At 36.8% G+C, this 22,888-nt stretch overlaps 1 protein-coding gene across 5 annotated transcripts in view; it reads right to left on the reverse strand.

Moving 5' to 3' along the window:
* Positions 1 to 22,888, reverse strand: part of LOC149958677 (uncharacterized) — a 143,593-nt gene that overhangs the window by 75,223 nt on the left and 45,482 nt on the right. For all 5 annotated transcript variants that reach the window (XM_090166026.1, XM_090166029.1, XM_090166028.1 and 2 more), the window contains exons 2-4: positions 20,592 to 20,723; positions 15,247 to 15,564; positions 8,109 to 8,450 (exon numbers count right to left, since the gene is read on the reverse strand). In XM_090166026.1, coding sequence (XP_090022152.1) covers positions 8,109 to 8,450; positions 15,247 to 15,564; positions 20,592 to 20,723 — 792 coding nt within the window. The remainder of the gene's footprint in view (positions 1 to 8,108; positions 8,451 to 15,246; positions 15,565 to 20,591; positions 20,724 to 22,888) is intronic.

A 22,888-nucleotide genomic window follows, 5' to 3' on the forward strand; every position in this document is an offset into this window, starting at 1 on the left:
CCTGTTTTGTTAGACTAATTTTTAAAATTCCCTGATTTGTTAGACTAATTTTTAAAATTCCCTGATTTGTTAGACTAATTTTTAAAATTCCCTGATTTGTTAGACTAATTTTTAAAATTCCCTGATTTTTTAGACTAATTTTTAAAATTCCCTGATTTGTTAGACTAATTTTTAAAATTCCCTGATTTGTTAGACTAATTTTTAAAATTCCCTGATTTGTTAGACTAATTTTTAAAATTCCCTGATTTTTTAGACTAATTTTTAAAATTCCCTGATTTGTTAGACTAATTTTTATAATTCCCTGTTTTGTTAGACTAATTTTTAAAATTCCCTGATTTGTTAGACTAATTTTTAAAATTCCCTGATTTTTTAGACTAATTTTTAAAATTCCCTGACTTTTCCCTGATTTTTAGACCCAAATTCAAACACCCTGACTTTTCCAGGAATTCCAGGTTTTCCAGATACCGTGGCAACTCTGTGATGATTTTGGGCTAATTGTCACACTTTTACGTTATAACGTTACTTATGATCAAACCTAATTGCATAAATTAAGAATACACCCAACCGCATTTAGAATTTAAAACCGTCAAAAATCGAAATAATTATAAAAGCCAAGACTTTTCGTTTCCCATCGCGCCACCTGGATGTCGCTAGGATCGCGGACGAATCAAATTCCAATAAATCCAATGATCAGCGCGCGGGCAGAGGCGCAGACAGTTCAAAGACCCGCGAGGCCCGCCAGTCACCCGACACTCGGTCTGCAGGCCGGGAAACTGGGTAAAGAGTACTCGGACAAACGTGTCGAGTAGCCCGAGAAACGGGAGACTTTTCTTTCGCAATAAAAGTGGGCAGATTGTAGCGATCCTGGCGTCCGTTCTGCCAACTAAAGGCCCGAGAAATCGCCGAAGCGATTACAAGATACGCTTGGCGAAACATAACATTACACTTTTATTCGTTCGAGAAACCGCCAGCAAATATGAAAAATAGATAAACCGTGTATTGTATTATGGAAATTATTGTCATTAATCGCCGTTTCAACGCAATTATTAACTACCGTTCGGACGATGCTATTTTATTGATGACGAATTAGTGGTCCTATCCGATGTGCCAATTAATTGGTCACCCTTTTCACCAGAAATGGGTTTATAATCCATTTTGGGGTGGCTAAGTGGTTAGCACTTTCGCCTCGCAGCAAGAGGAGCCGGGTTCGATCCCAGCTTGTGGCACTGGGTGAAAACTCGGAGCAACTACTTCCGCGTTGAGTTTGCTAGTTCCCTCCCCGCTGGTTTAAAGGGTTTTCCCTCGAGCTCTTCGGTTTCCCCTTAAAACCCCCTTGAAGAGGTTAACGGCAAAAGTGACATAAGACCCAAAAGTGTGTCAACTTTACCTTTGCGCCCGTTAAAATATTTACTGAGAGCTAGTCTCACAATAGACTACATAAACTACTAGTTGGAATAGTACAAGTAACGTTATATTTAGTCTATGGTCTGCCGCGATTTTATCTCTTCGATTTATTTTCCCGAAGACATACGTTCTAAAACGCCTCACTCGGCGGCGCTGAAGTGGAGAAAATTTCTAATTTTGATGACGTATTTTCAACCCCCTCTCCCACTCCCTCTTTTTTGCTTCGCGACAAACTCTCATTAAATATTATACCATACTGACACACTTTTGGGTCTTATGTCGCTTTTGTTAACGGTGATGGTTTACAGAGTCCGACTTATAATTAATTTTTTATATAACTTACGCCATAAGTAACATAATAACTATAAGTTAAAGGGGTTTCCCCTTCCATTAAAACTTGTGGAGGTTAACGTTAATAGTTAATGTAGGGAGTGAGCTGCCCCCAGGGCCGTGCAGAGGTATCCTGGGGCCCGGGGACAAACTTAATCGCGGGCCCCTTCGATTTGCACCCCCCCCCCCCACGCCCTTGAGCCCTGAAAACGTTTCCCAAGTTATCTTGATTTGCACTCCCCCCCCCCTTTGAGCTTCTCCTCGTGGGCCCTTTTCGCCTGGGCCCCGGGGATTTTGCCTGCCTTTTAAGGGCTAAATTTTTTTATTTTACTTTTATCAGAAGTTAATAAATTTAAATGGACTTATATTTCAGTAAAAACATTATTGCAATGTTGAAAAAATTAGCCAAACTTTCAAGGAAATAAATGACAATCATAGAATTTGTCACAGATCTAGAGTAAAATTACCTTCATATAGTGTCAAGATAAAATTTAATTCCCTGATGTTTTACAAATTCTGAAAATTCCCTGACATTTTAGGCCCATTTTTAAATTCCTCGACTTTTTCCTGATTTCCATTTTTTCCCTGACATGTGGCAGCCCTGTAAAACATCTTAATATATCAAAGAGCCAGGACCTGCAAGTTACTGTTTATTTGGTGCTTGATGAAGTAATGAAAACATAACGCCGTGTTTTTGCTAAGCCTTAATATGTCTTGTTGCATACCCTACAGGTGAAAAGTTTCCATTATTTTAACAAGCACCAAATAAACAGAGACTTGCAGGTCCTGGCTCTCGGAAACATTACTTCTTGGCGATTTTCTAGAAGATGTTTTATTGAAGCGCCTATTTTCCACACTAGGGCTCGTACTTCTTATACTGTTATCTGTATTAAATTTTGCTTTTCAAAATGCGTTGAGTTTGCAAGTTTTATCCTCACTGGTTAGAGGAGTATCCCACCGAGCTCTTCAGTTGTAGAGGTTAACGGTAATAGTAAGTGCAGGGAGCTGTTGGTTAGCGTGCTATGAAGGGCTTGCCACCGTTAGTCCACTTGATTAATTGCTTTAAAAGTCGCTCGATGTCTTGAGACTAAGGTTGTGCCAAGGGTATTAGCCTAGCTGATAATTATTAATAGCAATGTTATATAGTAAGCAGACGACATTTCAAAGGTTTCAACGTCAGTGACGTCACGAAATAGCTAAATTTCATTGGTTGAATTTCAAATAGCTGTTATCTCAAACAAATTGTACACCCAAAATTCAATCACCTACTCGTACCAACGTTTGATGTTTACACTACTAGTTTGACAAATTACAACCTAATTGGCCTTTAACAATTGCATAGTCTCGACATAGTCATTATCGGATAATGACTATAATATCCCGACCGTAGATAATAACAACAGCATATATCACACAACTATATTTTCAGATTCCAATTCCCTGTTTTCCCTGACCATTTCAAGGATTTGGGTACATTTGTTCGAATTTCATTCGTCCGAACGGTGGTACAAATGTCCGAATGCCAGAAAACAGGATCGTATGTCCGGAAACATTTCATTTGCCCGAAAAATTTATCACAACTTTTGTTGGTGATTTAGTCGTTCAATTTATGTTAACTTTACTGGCGAATTTCATTTGTTCGAATAATCGTTTGTCCGTTTTTTCGAACATTAGGAATTGGTTGTTTTTTTATATTGCTAATATAAGAAAATAGTAACATTAACGTGAACCTAACCTAACCTAAAATATCCACAGCATTCAACGCAATTCCCACTTACTAACAAACAACGATATTTACAATGTAGTTTTTTATTTCTTATTCTTGCACTAAAAAAAATCCGGACCAAAAAAATCAGCAATAAGAAATACTAATTTAGCGACAGAATTCGGACAAATGACGCTACGGATTCGGACGAATGAAACAAACAAGTTGTCCAATTCGAACAATTGAAACATTTGTTTTTTTCGGCGGTTCGGACGATTGAAATTCGAACAAATGTCCCTACCCCATTTCGAGAGATTTTCCCGAATTTTTTTAAGGTCAAATTAGACAATTTTTAATTTTATATTTTACTTTCATCCGAAGTTAATAAATTTAAATCAATTTATATTTCAGTACAAAGGTTATTGTAACGTTAATAAAATTAGCAAAACTTTCAAAGAAACTAACAGAATTTGTCATAGATTTCGAGTCAAGATGAAATTGAATTACCTGGCTTTACCTGTATTTTTATCAATTCTTAAAATTCCCTGACTTTTTAGGCCCATTTTTAAATTCCATGTATATAGTAAAATTCAGAAATAAATTTAAATTCATCAACTTTTTAAAAAATGTTAAAATTCAGCGACCTTTTAGAGCCGTTTCAAATTCTCTGACCTTTACCTGACCTGAATTTCAACTGATTACCTCCGGCCAGCCAGCAACGTGGTAAATCAAGCTCCAAAATAACGACCATATTAAGCCGCAAACTCTTTATTTGGTCGTCAGCTATTTAAACTGGCCAATATTTAACGAATCGCATGCTGAAGGTTCATTTAAATCGCGTTAAACAAATTTCGCTACTTCAGAAATCCGTAACGACTCAACTCGTGTACGTATACGGATTACGCGTAAGTTTTTAATTTCACGGAACATTTTATTAGTTAATGTGAAGTTTATTTCAAATATAGAAGTAGCTAGGATATATTTAGTTACTGCAACTATAAGGCCTTTTTGGTCTATCTTCCCACTTTTTACTACTTTTGGTCCATTGTTTGCCACTTTTGGTCCATTGTTTGCCACTTTTGGTCCATTGTTTGCCACTTTTGGTCCATTGTTTGCCACCGTTGGTCCATTGTTTACCACCGTTGGTCCATTGTTTACCACCGTTGGTCCATTGTTTGCCACCGTTGGTCCATTGTTTGCCACCGTTGGTCCATTGTTTACCACCGTTGGTCCATTGTTTACCACCGTTGGTCCATTGTTTACCACTGTTGGTCTATTGTTTACCACTGTTGGTCTATTGTTTACCACTGTTGGTCCATTGTTTAATATTTTGGTCTATTGTTTAATACTTTTGAGCGCTTATCAAATTTACAAATTTTGTTCGATATTAGAATTGCTTAACCATATTTGGGGGCTTTATTAGGGTTATGTTTTGGAAATTGTGGCTGTTTTGGTGATTTTGGGAATATTGTGCGGGCTTTGTCTATTTTGAGGGAAATTTTGGACGTTTGTTTTAGTCGCTTTGCTTATTGGATGAGGCCGATTTTTACATTTTATTCGATTTTGAACTGAAAAAACGCCTACGAGGTTTTACTCCAAAAATTCTGTAATATTCGCCTCGATTAGCAGAAACATTTAAGCATTTTTGCAGCGTTTTCAACTACTTCAGGGTTCGTACAAAATTTCCGGAATAAAATTCCCTGACATATCCAGGTTTTCCCTGACTAAATCTCCAAATTTCCCTGACCATTTGTGTAGAATAAATTTATGTTTTGAGGTAAAATCTTGAAAAATGTTAATTATGTATTTTTTTCAAAAATTTATTTTCCGGATTTATTTTTGGGGTCATTTTAAAATTCCCTTACTATTTCGGACCATTTTAAATTTCCCTGACTATTCCCTGACCATTGGGAATCATTTTCAAATTCCCTGACTTTTCCCTGACCTTTTGAAAAGATTTTCAAATTCCCTGACTTTTCCAGGTTTTCCAGGTATTCCAGGTCGTGTACTAACCCTGTACTTAAGTTTATTTAAAGTTGACAGTGATGGGCATTTTTGGAAATCCAATCTCAGCTCATAAACCGCTTATGTTAATCTGACATATTTGTTTCTCACGCTTTTTTCGAGAGCGGTTCGGATAATGCCCACTCAGAACAAACGCGTTTACTAATAGCTCATCTCTTTTCTTCTCTCAAATTTTCTAAGGTCAGTTCGTACTCTCGTAATCGCTCATAGCTCTCTCACGCCAAGAACATTACTCACTCGGAAAATTCACGTAAAAGCGTAATTTTATAGGCTAATTATCATTTGCTCGTCTCAGTTGGATTACAGTTTAGTTTTAAGATTAAAAAATAAAGCTCACATTGAGTCCAAAACAGACACTCCTTTTCCGCTCATTTCATCAAGCTAAAATTTAGTCGAAAATATTTGAAAGTGACCGCTCATTCCGACTCCCAACCCTCCGATCCGCTCTAAAATGAGCGGAGTCTGCCCATCGCAAAACGTTTTGAAGCAATTAGTCAATTATCTTGTCAAAACGTTTTCGATTTAATAAGTAGAGGTGCGATTATGGTCGTATAATTATTTTCGTAGCGTATATAACCCACTGTTGGGCGTTTGCCGTATACGTTTTGTTGCGCCGTGCTTAATCCCCGCTAACATCCGAAGGATATTTTTAACATTTATTTGCGGGGGGTTTTATCATCTTTGAAGGGAATTATAATTTAAATAAACTGGGGCCAAATTTGTTCAAGCTTCGCAAATATTTAGAACACGGATTTCGGAGGGATTCAAATATTTGATCAGCCCGAAGAGCGAATGTCAAACTATATTTAGTTGCAGGTTAAGAAAGGCAAAATATCTAGTACATTTGGAGGAAAGATACTTGCACGAATTTCCGGGTAAATCGCCGGCGGGAATTCCGAATTTCGCCTATTTCCTGTTGAATTCCTGAAGGTTCCTGCGCGTGTTATATTCATCCATTTTAGAAATGCCTTTTGCGTAAATTTCAAAGTGATCAATAAATATTTAATGTAGATAATTATTCTTAAGCTTCATTATAGCGTATTATTAGTATTATACTTATAAACAATCATCAAATTGCTTGTTTACTACGTCAAGGTGGTAATCTCGGCAATACCCGTTCTATATTTACTCTGGACTCGGCAAACGGAAATGTTTTAGGTATGACTGACTAAAATAAAATTATTTCAACTGTTTTTAAATCATATCAGGAAAATATAGAGGTATACACTTGGAATGTCTAAGGAAGATTTTTACGGCCGTGATGAAACTCGTAGAAACGGGCGTGTCTTAAAGCGGGAAAACTCGTCATTAGGTTTAATGACGAGTCACGGTTATTATATTATTAGCTTACCTGATTATCTCTTTTATAACCATACAAATACCTGAAATTAGGTCTCACTACACTTCTTTCGCGAAGGACATTATAATTACTTCAAAATATTAAGTACGATAACAAATTGAGGTTTTTAAATCCATTGTTTTATAAGCCTTTTTTGCGCGGGAAGATCGCCTATTTGTTACCATGACGACGCATTCTTTTCGCGTCAAACCTCGAGCCAATGAATTAGAAATGTCGTGTTACGTCTTACACTTGACGTAGTTAAGCCCCGCCTTTTTCTCGACGCGCTTTCGTATCACCGTCCCAATGGAACCTTAGACATTCCGAGTGTATACCTCTATAGTTTCCTGATCATATCTATGTTGATTTCCGATTTATCAATTTCAATTAACGCAAAATTTATTTAACGTGAATTCAATTAGTGTTGTTAATTTTACGGAAAAATAAAATGGGGAAAATTTTCCGGAAAACCATTTTACTTACAACACTATAATTTATTATATATGTAGCTTGTGGCAACAGTATTAAAGAGTACAATGAGATTTTTTCGCCGGGTTGAAACTGACGAGTGAGTTGGGTTAAAAATCCTAGAGTGGCCCGACCTTGAAATCGCACGAACCTGCCCCAAAACCCGCACAGGGTTGCAACAAAATTTTCAGATTCAAATTCCCAGTTTTCTCTGACCATTTTAAGAGATTTTCCCTGACTTTTTTAAGGGCAAAATTGGTATTTAATAATTTACTTTTATCAGAAGTTGATAAATTTAAATGGACTTATATTTCAGTAAAAAGGTTATTGCAAGGTTGAAAAAATTGGCCAAACTTTCAAGGAAATAAATGATAATCGTGGAATTTCTCATAGATCTAGAGTAAAATTTCCCTTTAAAAAGCTAAGAGCAACAAACACAGCACCGCACATAAGGAGAACGCAACCGGTCAAAAGTCATAAATTTTCTCGTGTACATTTTTCATTGGCTAGACGCTTTAGCGCCTGCTGCCGTCGGAAGGGGAAAATTCGGAAATTGTCTTCCGTTCAGCGTCAAGGCTCGTCCAATGAAATTTGTACACAACACTGCGTTAGCGTGTTTAAAGGCTAGCTGCGTTCTCCTTGCGTATATTGCTCCTAGAAAAAGTGTCAAGATAAAATTGAATTCCCCGACGTTTCCCTGCAGTTTTACAAATTCTTAAAATTCCCTGACATTTCGAAACTTCATCAAACAAACGCGTTAAATTGGCGCAACATGTAACGGATATATTTTTCGTTTCATGTAACTGAAAACGACAAGAAGTACGAAAGGAGTCCTACCTTGTTGACGGGATGCCTGACCAGGACGTGATTGCGGTTGTTGACCAATCGGTCCACTTGGGCGGGGTTGGGCGACGGCAGCTGACCAGCGGCCGTCGCGCTGCCCGTGCCGGCGGCGTTGGCCGTTTTCGTCTCGTCTCGGGGTTCACTCTTGACCACTGGGCAGTTGGCCAAAGGCGTCGTGGGCGTGGCGGCGCTCTGGGAACTGAACGACGATGACCCTTGAGAAGGCGGGTCAGAGCTGACCGCTTGACCAGTCGCCGCCGGAGACGGAGATTCGGGCTGTTTAGATTCAGTCTTGACCGCCCGAGTCGCCACTGGAACTTTCACTCCCGGCGCAGGCTGCAAATTAGAAACACCGAAAATTAAATACATCCTTAAGGACCTTATGTTTAGGGAAAAATAATCATTTTGATTTGGTTTACAGGGTTCGTTTGACCTGAGCAATTTGCCAAATTTTCCCTGACCAATTTTTGTAGAATAAATTAAAGGTTTGAGGTAAAATCTTGAAAATATTTCATATGTATTTTTAATACATCTTTCAAAACATTATTTGCCTGAATTTTTAAGGCCATTTTCAAATTCCCTTACTATTCCTTGAATTTTTGGGGGCATTTTAAAATTATCTGACTTTTCCAGGTTGTGTACTAACCCTAGTTTAGTACAACTATAATTAACGGGGTAGAAGTACTAGGATGACCAATTATATTTGATCAATAATATAATTAATAGGTGGTTTCATTTCGCTTGTTCCGGGATTTCGGAGTAGGGTAAGAAGAGTAAGGCTATGACGTCATTTTACTCCGATTCTGTGGTGGATAATATTTCGAGTCGGAGTAAAAACTTTCTTCCAAAATGGCTGCCTGTGGCCTTTTTAGCGGATAAATTCTGGCTAGCAGACGACAAAATCCGATTTACTCCTTTACACCTCCTTTCCAGAAGGAGTAAAAAGAGTAGCCCAAATACTCCGGAACAAGCGGATAGTTTATGGGCCGGAGTAATTCTAATCCCCGGAACAGGCGAATAAAACGTTTTAGGGTAAAAAGAGTACACTTTTAGTTCGAGAACAGGTGAAAATAAACCAACTATTATCATTTTAATATAAAATACGAGCAACTTCCTAAAAATACAACCTTTGCTAATGCTAAATATGTAATCAGTTACCTCATCACTTTAATATTGTCTAAATTATAAACTTGTGCACAGATTACGGGTGTGATAAAACATAATATTAGATTTTTTAGCACAGAAATCTCGGTTATAATTATTGTTCGCTTAGTTTGTTAAAAGTTGAAGTAGACCTTTATATAACTTGAAATTTCCCAAAATGAAAACTTCTGCGGGCTTTAGTTTTGCCATGGCAAAAAAAAATGTTTTTGATTACTAAAAATCTTCTTTACCCTATGTAAATTAACATGGAGAAATCGCATGTACATTTCCGAACATATTAGTAAAATGTGTAAATTAGGTAAATGCAAGAAAAATTGACTAAATTTTGGTTATGGAAGTAAAATTGGTAAATACCATTAAATTGGATAAATTTGGGTAAACTCAAGTAAATTGGCTAAATTTAGGTAAATGCCATGAAACTCTACTTTACTTGTATTTACCCAATTTGCTTATATTATCCCAAATGTACACGCATTTACCCAAATTAAGCTGAATTTATCCAATGTACAATTTTTTTAACATAATTTATATTTTTAATATTTTAAAATTCTTCAAAGGCGGTACCCTAAAAAGTGCATTTTAAAAATGTTAATTTCCATAGGGTATAGAAGATTTTAAGCAATCAAAAACGTTTTTGGTTGCCATGGCAAAACAAAATACCCTAGAAACTTTTCCTTTTGGGAAATGTCAAGTTACTTAAAGGTCTACTTATCCACCGAATTTAAACAAAATAGGGGAAAATCACCTCCTTGTCAGTAAGGCGCTCACCTCTGAGGTACACTCATTTAATCAAGTTAAAATTTAACATGGTTTTGCAAGAGCCAGCCAGACTAGTTTAAACCACCCTGGTTGAAGCCGGATTCAACAATCGAAAAAATCCATGGTTAAAACCAATTTTTTTATTAAAAAAATTGAGAAATTAATTAGAAATATTGAAAACACTAAAACTTAACCTAAGACCATTTACACCTGGACTGCGATGAAGGTAGGCGTTGTTGTTAGGCTAGTGTCGCCGCTACCCCAACGCCACTATCGTTATTTAGAGGCAACTTTCGTCCACAAGGGAATACTGGCTGAAAAATCGCGTTCACTTCGTGCTCCTCTCCCGACATTTTATTCGGTCGCCCCGCGAGTCCTGACCAATTTTCACCCGTTATTTACGGCGTCAAGAGAGAGAGCGGGAACCGTTCGCCTCCTAAAGAAGGGGAATCAAAAAAGGGGTGGGTGCTGCATGTTTGTGGATTACTATCGCCGATTTTCTCCATTTGGTGGTGTTTTGTAGCGGACACTCTGAAATCGGAGTTATAACGTTGGCATTGTAGTCCAGGTGTAAATGGTCTTAGACTTAACCTTCACTTTTTGTCGCAAGTAATGAGAGCTAGATATAAGCAATTAGGGGATCTTCAAATTCATTTTGCGCGTGAAAATACGCCGCCGTGTTAGGGTATAAAAGCGGGTAAATAAGTCTGCTATAATCGTATAAGTTAAAACTATAATTACCATGGTTTAAAATATTAATTTAATAGTTGGTTAAAGACCCCTCGTCAAGCGGTATTTTGTTCTGAACCCGAAAGCTCCGGTAACATGTAAATTTTAACAGTTTTTAATAAAATTAAAAATACCATGAAGTATCAGTCATGCTTTAACCAACTATTAAAGTCTGATATACCTCACAATGTAAAGTTACTGTCACGCGCAAAAACGTAATTTGGAAATCGGGCAATTTGGGAAATGATGGCTAGATATAAGCAATTTGAGCATTTTTATTAATGTTTACAACCTGTTTTAACCATACTGGATTTTTCAATTTAAAAAAAGCCTGAAATTTAGGTTACCTATCGTCTCTCTCATCAATAGCCAAATACAGAGAGAGCTAAGCTCTCCACCTCTCAGTTAGTGCGAAATGTCCCGTCTCATTTTCATTCCGATCGTCCCGACCGGCTCTAAAATGAGCGGAGAGTGTCCATCCCGGCTTACAATACCCCTGAGTGTTGTAGGGAAGCACGGGCTGATCTAACCGGCAGTGTTTCCACGTAGCGGGGGAAACTGATTACAATAGCAGAGTAGTTTCTAACTCAACGCAGAAATAGCTGAAGTTAATAATAACATTAATAATCAGCTAGGCTAATATCCAAGGCACTACCTTAGGCCCAAGTCATCAAGCGACTTTTGAAGCCATTAATTCAGGTGGCCGGGTTACAATGCGTAGGAGGGTGGAGGCAAGCATGCCACGCGAGCCTACAGCTCCCTACACTAACTATTACCGTTTGAAGGGTTAACTAAATTTCAATACCAAAAATTTCACATAAATTTTCAAATTTCAATTTAGTGTTCCACATTCTATATTTTCTAATAGTGTTCCACATTCTATATTTTCTAATAGTGTTCCACATTCTATATTTTCTAATAGTGTTCCACATTCTATATTCTAATAGTGTTCCACATTCTATATTCTAATAGTGTTTCATTTATTCTATATTGGTGTTTCACATTCTACATTTTATATTGGAGTTTCACATTCTATATTTCCTATTAGTGTTCCATTTATTCAATATTTTCTACTAGTGTTCCACTTCCTACGTTTTTTATTAGTGTTCCAATTATTCTACATTTTCTAAGTGTTCCATTTATTCTACAGGGTGTTTCAAAAGGTTAGGCAAAAGTTTGAAGAAGCTGTAGGGGGGGGGGTGCGTTGAGAAGTATGCCTGTTTTGTTTTTTCATTTTCCTACGATGAGTGAAAAGAGCGCCAGAGAGCTGCAAATTGTGGCCTGCTAGCCTCTGGAAGTAGGCTGCAACAAGCGGAAAAATCAAGCAGCAGGGGAAACGCGAACATTAAGGTTTGGGTTCGTATGATAAGTAAAAATGGACTTAGTAAAAAAAACGAGGTAACCAGAGTAATAAAGTAAACTTAAACAGTATTTAAAATCCCTGCTGCTTGGTTTTGCGCTCGTTGCAGACTACTTCCAGGGGCTAGTAGGACACACTTGGAAGCTCTCTGGCGCTCTTTTCACTCATCGTAGGGAAATAAACAGGCATACTTCTCAACTCACCCCCCCCTACAGCTTCTTCAAAATTTTGCCTAACCTTATGAAAAACCCTGTATATTTTCGATTAGTTTTCCATTTATTCTACATTTTCTTTTAGATTAAACAACTCGCCACTCTGTTTTTGCCAAAGTAAACGTTAGATTTTATTTTGAAAGCGTTTTTAAATTCGAGTGTCGGACACGTGCAAGTTTACAGCAATATCAGCAGATTCCTCAGAGCTACTTAAAGGGGAACGGTCAAGCTTTAACCAGTTAGATAGCCCTATAGCCCATTAAAAACTAAAATTTATGGCGAAAACCGCATAAAAAAATATTGAGTGGTTAATTTTTAATAAAATGAAGAAATTTCGGGAAATCGAAAAGCTCGCGTCCACCGCGACACCTGGTGAGAAGTCGGTGAGACAGAAAAACAACGTAAAAGCGCGCGTTGCTGAAGACGCGAAAAAATTGTTTCGCACGCGCGGCGCGTTCCAGTTATAAGAGACCTAAGCCTAATTTGCGCGATTTTAAAAGTTAGGATAGTTCGCAAATCGGTCATACGGGGTTAGGGGCGCTAGCGGCAGCCCCTAAGATGGCGGCGAAAATTCAAACCCAAACACCTGGCGTTATTTTTCGTTTCAAGTTTTTGGGCCAAAAGCTATTTTTACAAGACAAAAAAGGTAAATGTTAGAATATTGAACGTCTTGTTAATCTTTTGATACGGAAATAAGGCCATATTTGGAAAAGCTTGGCCGTTCCCCTTTAACCATTTATTCCATATTTCTATTAGTATTCCACATTCTACATTTGTGATTATATTTAGTTCTTGTTCTGGTTTGGCGCCTCATAGCTTCGCAACTAAGCCTCGGTCATCAGACGGCGAACACGTTGATACGAGAGACCATTATTATTGCAAGCCTTGAATGGGACTTCAAAGCGACACCGCACGCCCCGTTGCAAATACACGCCAATTATTTAGTAGCCTAACTAAGCTTTGGAAATCTCTACCAATCGAACTAAATTGACCGCACCGACATCTATCGTACCTTTTAGGTACTAGAGCAACCATTCGCTTTAAACCAAGATGAAATTATTGAATAAAATTGTGATACGAAAATATATTATGTTGTGGCGTTAGTAACGTATTATTAAATAAGTAACAAATTAAAATTATTCGCAGACGAGCTATTAACGATTAGCAGCCACTATCCTCGTTTCGGGCGCGAATATAATTAATTTTATATTATTTTAAAATAATAAAATAATATTTTATTTTATATATTATTTATTATATTATATATTATTATTATTATTAATTTAATAATATTACAATAATAAATTAATATTTCAGTTATTATTTCAGATATTAATTTAATAATATTACAATAATAAAATATTATTTCAGTTATTAATTTAATAATATTAAAATAATAAAATGATATCTCAGTTATTATTGTTATTAATTTAATATAACAATGATAAAATAATATTTTATAGATAATATTATTAAAAATTTAATATTATAATAATAAATAATATTTGATAGTTATTATTATTAAAATTTTAATATAATAATAAATAATATTTTATAGCTATTATTATTATAATTATTATAATTTTAATATAAAAATATTAAATTACGCGTTTTATGAAAGTACTCGAAAATAATCCGATATCCACTAGCTGTCCTGCCGTAAAAGCTCATATGTGGCGCCATCTTTACATTCATAGTTAAACTATTAATTACCAAAGCTTCTAGAACCTGTCGTGCGTTAAATAGTAGTTAAGCGACGGATCTAGAGATGGCGGTAGTGTTATTACAAAATTTCGTTTGTTAAAAGAGAGGAATTTCCAGTAGGTGGAATTTCAAGCATATTCTTTACGGCTTATTTGCTTCCAAGCGCGAGTTAAGACGGAAATTCCTCAAACCGCGAGTTCGGGCTGAGTCTACTTAAAATATGCGGACAATTTTAAATCGCAGCTTAGATGCAAAAATATTTGGCCAAATTTAATAGCGAAATTTAATTTACCGTGGAGATTTCGTTTCGCTATTTTGAGGCCGGCGCTAGTGCAGTTAGGTCTTTTGGTCGCTGTGACGAGAGTGATTTTTAATACAAAATGGAGATTTCTCTGATTTTTACTACAAGTGGTAATTTCCCTGATATTTCCCCGATTTTTACTAAAAATTGAGATTTCCGTGGTTTTTACTAAAAATGGGAATTTCCCCGATACTTTCCTGAGTTTTACTTTAAAAAATGGAATTTCCCTGATTTTTACTAAAACGATTGGAATTTCCCTGATACTTTCCTGAGTTTTACTTTAAAAATGGAATTTCCCTGATTTTACTAAAACGATTGGAATTTCCCTGATACTTTCCTGAGTTTTACTATAAAAATGGAATTTCCCTGATTTTTACTAAAACGATTGGAATTTCCCTGATACTTTCCTAGTTTCTACTCAAAAGATTGGAATTTCCCTGATACATTCCTGGTTTCTACTCAAAAGATTGGAATTTCCCTGATACTTTCTTGGTTTCTACTAAAAAGATTGGAATTTCCCTGATACTTTCCTGAGTTTTACTATAAAAATGGAATTTCCCTGATTTTTACTAAAACGATTGGAATTTCCCTGATACTTTCCTAGTTTCTACTCAAAAGATTGGAATTTCCCTGATACATTCCTGGTTTCTACTCAAAAGATTGGAATTTCCCTGATACTTTCTTGGTTTCTACTAAAAAGATTGGAATTTCCCTGATACTTTCCTGGTTTCTACTAAAAAGGTTGGAATTTCCCTGGTTTTTACCAAAATTGTAATTTGCCTGATTTTTACTAAAATAAATGTGAATTTCCCTGATTTATCTATCGACAATCTAATAGCAGATTTCCCGGGTCGGTACGAAGCCAGCTTTACCGTACGAGTCGAGTAGTAAGTAGTGTGTTACCTGATTGGTGATAATCTTGGGCTTGGAGGAGGCGATGGGGGGAGGCCGGTATTGCGTCGGGGCGGCGGTCAGGGCGGCGGTCAAGGCGGCGGTCAGGGGTCCGCAGGAAGAGGAATTGTTGGTCAGCCTCCCGCAGCTCTGCGACGTCACAGGCGTCACGTGGTTGGTTGGCGGCGTGCGCGTGCTCGGAGACAGCCTGCCGCCACCCGGTTGCTGCAGCTGTTGGGCGGGAGGCAGGAGGAGAGCGCCGCTGTGGTTGAGGATGGGTTCCGGCGTCACCCGAGACGGCGTGTGGTTTTCCACTATCTTCAAATTCGTCTGCAACGAAAAAGATTCTTTGGGTAAGCGACATTCATTCAACCGTGACCATCACGAAATTATTATTTAATTCCTAGTTATTTAAAGGTCAGTTTGAATCGTTGTAATTCTAACGTGTTTTTTTTTAATGGGAATACAACCTCAGGCAGGAATGATGAATCCATACCTCTACTTGGAATGGTTATCGCGACAGATTTTCGTCTCGATGTGGCTGACGGTTTTTTTGACGTCACTATGTTAACCGGGTTCGTACAAAATTTCCGGAATTAAATTTCCTGACATTTCCAGGTTTTCCCTGACCATTTTTATAGAATAAATTAATGGTTTGATTTTTTTTGGGGTCATTTTAAAAGTCCCTTACTTTTTGAGATCATTTTAAAATTACTTGACTTTTCCCTGACATTTTGGAATCATTTTCAAATTCCCTGACTTTTTGGAAATCTTTTCAAATTTCCTGACTTTTACCCCACGCCATACGCCCGGATAAGCATTCCAAGTAGAGGTATGAATTCCTTGCTCAGGTATTTGGTGTGGAACACCAACGTTTGCAGCTCTGGTCTTTAAAAATGTTTGGTGCCACTGTACAGGGTAATTTGAAATTTTTAAGGGGTCTTCCATTAAGATGAATTTGCAGGTTATATTCCCTTTAATTTTAAGTTAAATTTAAGTTAATTTTTTTAAACTCTGATAAAAGTGAATTAAGTAGAAACTAAAAATTGTCTAATTTTGGTCTTTGTTCAAGGAAAATCTTGAAAAATTATCAGGAAATTTGAATCTGAAAATATCGTGTTAACTCTGTGAGTCTGCGTTAGGGTCCTTAGGGATAAATATAAAGTAATACGATCTTATTTTGAAATATTCGTAGGTTGGCTCGTGGGTGTGGCATATTTTCCAAGGTAACACGTCTGTGTAGGCCATGACATTAAGAGGCCCATGGTGGTCACGCTACAGGGTTGCCACATAAGTTTGTTTCAAATTCCCTATTTTCTCTTTACCACTTTTATAAAAAAAATTCCCTGACCTTTTTAAGGTAAAAATTTTTGAACTTTACATTTTACTTTTAACTGATTTGTAATATTTTTACTTCAGTTTTTATTTAAGTGTAGGTGACACTTCCGGTTATAGTTTAAACTCCCCGACTTTTCTTAAAATTATCTGATATATACATGACGTTTTAAGCCTACTTTCCAATTACCCAATCTGTGGAAATAGGAGTAATATTTATATTTTATTATACAGGGTGTTTCAAAAGGTTATACAAAATTGGAAGGAGTTGTAGGGGTCGAGTTGAGAAGTATGCCTGTTTTTTTCCCCATTTTCCTACGATGAGTTAAAAGAGCGCCAGAGAGCTTCAAAGTGTGTCCTATTAGCCCCTGGAAGTAGGCTGCAACAAGCGCAAAACCAAGCAGCAGGGAAATGGGTTCGTGTGATAAACAAATCGAGGTAGCCAGCGTAAAAAAGTAAACTTAAACAGTATTTTAAGTGGGGTGGCGGAGTGGTTAGCACTTTCGGCTCGCAGCAAGAGCAGCCGGGTTCGATCCCAGCTTGTGGCACTGGGTGAAGACTCGGAACTACTCCTTCCGCGTTCAGTTTTCAAATTCTCTCCCCACTGGTTTAAGGGGTTTCCCCCGAGCTTTACGGTTCCCCCTTCCATAAAAACTTGTAGAGGATAACGGTAATAGTGAGTGTAGGGAGCTGAAGGTCTTGCCACCACCCTCCTACGCGTTGTAACCCGGCCACCTGCTTAAGTCATTAAAAGTCGCTAGATGACTTGGGCCTAAGGTGGTGCCTTGGGTATTAGCCTAGCTGATTATTATTATTATTATTATTATTATTACTTCCAGGGCAGGGTTCGTACGAAATTTCCGGAATTAAATTCCATGCCATTTCCAGGTTTTCCCTGACCAAATTGCCAAATTTTCCCTGACCATTTTTGTAGAATAAATGAATGGTGTGGCTTAAAATAATATTTTGAGGAAAAAATCTTTATTTGCCTGATTTTTTTGGGGTCATTTTAAAATTCCCTGACTTTTCCAGGTTTGCCAGGTCGTGTACGAACCCTAACGGGCTAGTAGGCCACACTTTAAAGCTCTCTGGCGCTCTTTTAACTCATCGTAGGAAAATGGGGGAAAAACAGGCATACTTCTCAACTCACCCCCTACAACTCCTTACACTTTTTTGTTTTTTTCATCACCTTTTGAAACACTGTATTTGAATATAAATCCGCGGAGCTATACTTATTTCGTCAGAAAGTATATTTATACGCTTCTGCTACAACGCCTACATGCAACACGAAACTTCCAAAACCACTATTCCAACAATCCTTGTAGCAGCAAAACAGTCATAATTAATTCAAATTTATAAGTGGACGTCGCTTTAAAATTCAATCCTTTGGAACAAGTGTCCCAAAAACAAACATAATTAAATCTAGATAACCCGCTCGTCCCAATCTGGATGTGTAAATATATTGCATCAACAATCGAGATGAATTCCGAATAACTTGTAAACGAATAAACTAGCAATTTCGCCAAGGTCGTTTTCCCCCGCCGTATCATACACCGTCACCCGACACGAACGCCCCCTTCGTCTCTCTCGCAAACCGTACCCCGTCAATATCGTCGACGGGAAATGTCGGCTGGTAACGAAGGCAAAAGGAACAAAACCCGGAAAAAGGCTCCGTTAAATTCAGCCAAGGCCTAAAGAGAGAGACCTTCCGCGGCTCGAAATCGGGTCGGAAGAGAGAGAGGAGAGGATTGTTAGAGACGGTCGCCATGGCGACGCGGATAGAGGCTACGCGGAGTCTCCGTGCCCCTTTCAGGGAAGCCCAACCCGAGGTATTCCAGGGGTGAGGCGAGCGAGATAGACTGCACGTAGTCTATCGAGAACTTCAATTTTTATCTTCTTGACTAACTTAGAATTTATTATATTTTAAGCACGAAATATTTTTAGCACTAAATATTTTTAGCAAAATATTTTTCAGCGCTAAATATTTTTCACCATGAAATATTTTTCAGCACTAAATATTGTTCACCATGAAATATTTTTCAGCACTAAATATTTTGAGCATTAAATATTTTTCAGCACTAAATATTTTGAGCATTAAATATTTTTCAGCACTAAATATTTTTAGCACGAAATATTTTTCAGCTCAATATATTTTTCAGCTCAATGTATTTTTCAGCTCAAAATATTTTTCAGCTCAAAATATTTTTCAGCTCAAAATATTTTTCAGCTCAATATATTTTTCAGCACAAAATATTTTTCAGCACAAAATAGTTTTCAGCACAAAATATTTTTCAGCACAAAATATCTTTCGGAACGAAATGTTTTGAATAAATTTTAAATGTAGCTTTTATGATTGCAATGATTGTTCAGGGTAAGCTGTTAAACAGAATCGCGTAATCATTTCCCTATTTTGGAGAACGGAATTTAAAATTAAAAAAATATATATATATTTTTTTTAAATACCATCCAGTTTACAGGATTATAATGACTTTTCAGATTTATAGACTAAGATTTTACTTGGGATTTGCAATTTTAGGAATTCTTACATTCGATTTCTAGATCTTTAACATCCGTTGTCTCGACACGGTTTTTATTTTCTTTTTCGGATTCCCTGACTTTCCCAGAGCTAGGGGCCACAAACACCAGGAGAACGCAGCTAGCTTTTAAACACGCTAACGCAGTGTTGTGTACAAATTTCATTGGAAGGCAATTTCCCCCTTCCAACGGCAGCAGGCGCTAAAGCGTCTAACCAATGAAAACTGTACGCGAGAAAATGCACGACTTTTGACGGGTTGCGTTCTCCTTGTGTGGGGTGCTGTTTGTTGCTCCTAGCCCAGACTATATCCGGAGATTTTCACTGAATTGGTTTCAGTCAAAATTTTCCAAATTACCGAACATTTCCCCTACTATTTTTACTAGTTGTTAAAATTTCCTAACTTTTCCCTGTTTTTAAGATTTGAATTTCTCAGCTACCTGATTTACAGGCATTAAAAGTCGCTAAATGCCTTGGGCTTAAGGTGGTGCTCATTATTAAATCTGTATCTTTATTACTGTGGTAATCCTAAATATTCCGCTGTAGAACGTTTGAAAATATTCCAATAAAGCCATATTTCACACGCTTAAATAACACCTGCGCGACGATTTGCCAAAAATTAGTAATACAGAGAACCAGGACATATTTGTAAAAGCGTTATATTTTAAAGACAGCGGCATCTATTGAAGCGCCTATTATTATTGGACTTAAATTGAGAGTTTTTACATTACACGCGCTTTTAAAAAGGTTGCCATGGAAACGTAAATCTCGTGATCGCGAGGCCCGAGGTAAATAATAAGAGATTTTCCAAGAACGTTTTCAAAATTCGCTTCACTAACTAAAAAATTCAGTGACGTAACAAGCTCACGGTAAATTGCGCCCCCACGAGGAGGGAAAGGTTTTGACGCCGCTTTATTAAGGCCTAGAAATTCCCACGACGTACCAGCTTGGACGTTAAGAAACTTAAACTGTGACGTGGGTAATAGCAGAAGTAAATGAACCGAAGTTATCAGACTGCTATATTCCCCATGTTGGAGGCGTTTTCCTTAAAAAGTTACATTTTGACTTCGAATTTGAAATTTTGCGCGCTCCTAGGCCGAAATAAAACGTTTTTGTTTTTAATGAAACCATTTTTTATAAATAGAAATAGCTAAACCAACAATTCCCAAGTGCAATTTATCGCGTCAAAAGACGGGGATGGAAATTAGTTTTTATTTGACTCGATTTTCTCATCATTTTCATAAGGAAAACGCCCTCCGATTCTGAGCGCAATTTCAATAACTTCGGTTCATTTACTTCTGGTATTAACTTAGCTGATTATTATTTATTAAAGATCGATGACGTGTATTTCGTCACGGAAATTACGTCATATTTCAGGTTTCATTACAGAAAATATATATATGGCATACTTATGAGTAATTACTTTACGTATGGTATAATTAAACTACGTTAGTTTAAAAAACACGATGAAAAAACGAAGGTAATTTACCTCAATGACAGAATTTGAGCGATCACAGGGCGTTAGACCGACTCTAGGTGAGTCCTTCCACTGACCAGTGTCCAGTTTAGGTTCGAACAGATTCTTGACCACTCCAAAATTTAGGGTTCCGCCGATACTCATCTGAAATATTAATTAAGAATCATTAATTTCCACGAAATTCATCACAAACATTATGGCTTCTGGTTTAAATCAAATCGATTCCAATTTCCAACCAATGGTTTAAATAAAATTAATTAACATCATTGGTTCAAATCAAACTCATTCACATCAATTGTGCAAATAAAATTGAATAACATCGTCGGTTCAAATAAAATTTATTAACATCGTTGGTTCAAATCGAACTCATTCACATCATTGGTTCAAATCGAACTCATTCACATCATTTGTCCAAATCGAACTCATTCACATCATTGGTCCAAATCAAACTCATTCACATCATTGGTTCAAATCGAACTCATTCACATCATTGGTCCAAATCGAACTCATTCCAATCATTGGTCCAAATCGAACTCATTCACATCATTGGTTCAAATCAAATTAATTCACATCATTTGTCCAAATCGAACTCATTCACATCATTGGTCCAAATCAAACTCATTAACATCATTGGTCCAAATCAAACTCATTCACATCATTGGTTCAAATCGAACTCATTCACATCATTGGTTCAAATCAAATTAATTCACATCATTGGTTCAAGTCAAATTAATTCACATCATTGGTTTAAATCAAATCTATTCGAACCACACAGGTTCAAATCAAATCGATTTAAATAACTGATCATAATAAGAAATTAGACCTATAGTGTTTTTGGTTTTAACCAGGGTTTTTAAAACACAGGTTTATATTACTTTTAAACGTTATTTCACTTGTGTTAATAGTTGAAATGTTGCCCTGGAATAATTCAGCCAATGCCTAAGAATGAGTTCATAAACTCTTTAGTGGGAGAGAAAACGGATCCACAGCTGAAGCGGGGAGGCAACATTTCAACAAGATGGCTAAGGTTATTTTATAAACAGAACTATTCTCTTTAACTGTAGATATTGTTCTTCACTCACTTAAAAAATTAAAGTACCAAAATTATAAGCACGGATTAATAAGGTACTTCTTTATTTTCTGGGGCTATACTTAAAGGGCTTACAAGTCTTTGACTCTCTTTCACATCTTTGTTAAATACTTTAATGAAAAAACACAAGAATAGATACTTTATCTGTGCCAAGTCGATTATTATAAGCCAATATTCAACTATAGAACAGCAGTATCGCTTTAAAAAGAAGATTTAGCTTCGATTATGAACAAACATTTTGGCCAAGAAGACGTTTTACTTTAGTAATTAGTTTCGTAGTATTTTGGTCAGAAAATGTAAAAATTATTAAGAATCATTTAGAGTGAATAGTATCAAAGTTAAAAAAAAACACTTGGTTTAAATCATAGTTTAAACCAGTGAACGCTGCAGAGTAGCTCGTTTAATTTTCGCTGACTGCCAATAGTATTAGTTAGAGCGTAACCCTAAGTAACATAATAACGCTGAAGTATGACAATTAGACTTTTAAAGCCAGTAATTCAGGTGGCCGGGTTACAACGCGTAGGAGGGTGGTGGCAAGCCCTTCGTGCCACGCGAGGCAACAGCTCTAATCACTCACTATTACCGTTAACCTCCCCAAGTCTTTATGGAAGGGGAAACCGAAGAACTCGGGGGAAAACCCCTTTAACCTATAGTTATTATGTTACTTATGGCGTAAGTAATATAAAAAATAAATTATAAGTCGGACTCTGTAATTCATGGATTGCCAAGAGCCCACCCAGTAAAAAATTTTGAATTTCCTATAAAATAAATAGTATTATATTTTTCAAGTTATTCGCGACCGAAAACTATCGCAACGCCCCCTTTGGTTCGCCATTGAAACCTAAATAGGTAGCGGCTAAAGCAGACGCCATTAGTTTTTATTCATCGTTATTGGTAAATTTGACTTTATAAATAATGTTTCTTGCATTTCAATGTAATTTTTGCATCGTTTGCTTATATTTCGGTAATCTTATTTAAGAAAATACGTTCATCTAACTTTTGAATTTGTCGGTAGCAGACGCTAGATCATAGACGCTACCTCGGAGAAGCTAGTGCCGTCCCGCCACCTAGACTCTTTTCGGTCACGAATAGGATTATACCGGACACAACATTTTATTATAAAGGTTAATAAAGGATTAAATTTTCTTATGTACTAAATATTTTAAAATTAGAAGAATTTTTAGCGAAATCACTTAAGTTCAGCAATATTTATATTTTA

The sequence above is a fragment of the Leiobunum rupestre genome, chromosome 2, assembly GCF_980474605.1.
Source record: "Leiobunum rupestre chromosome 2, qqLeiRupe1.1.hap1, whole genome shotgun sequence".
Lineage (NCBI taxonomy): Eukaryota > Metazoa > Arthropoda > Arachnida > Opiliones > Sclerosomatidae > Leiobunum > Leiobunum rupestre.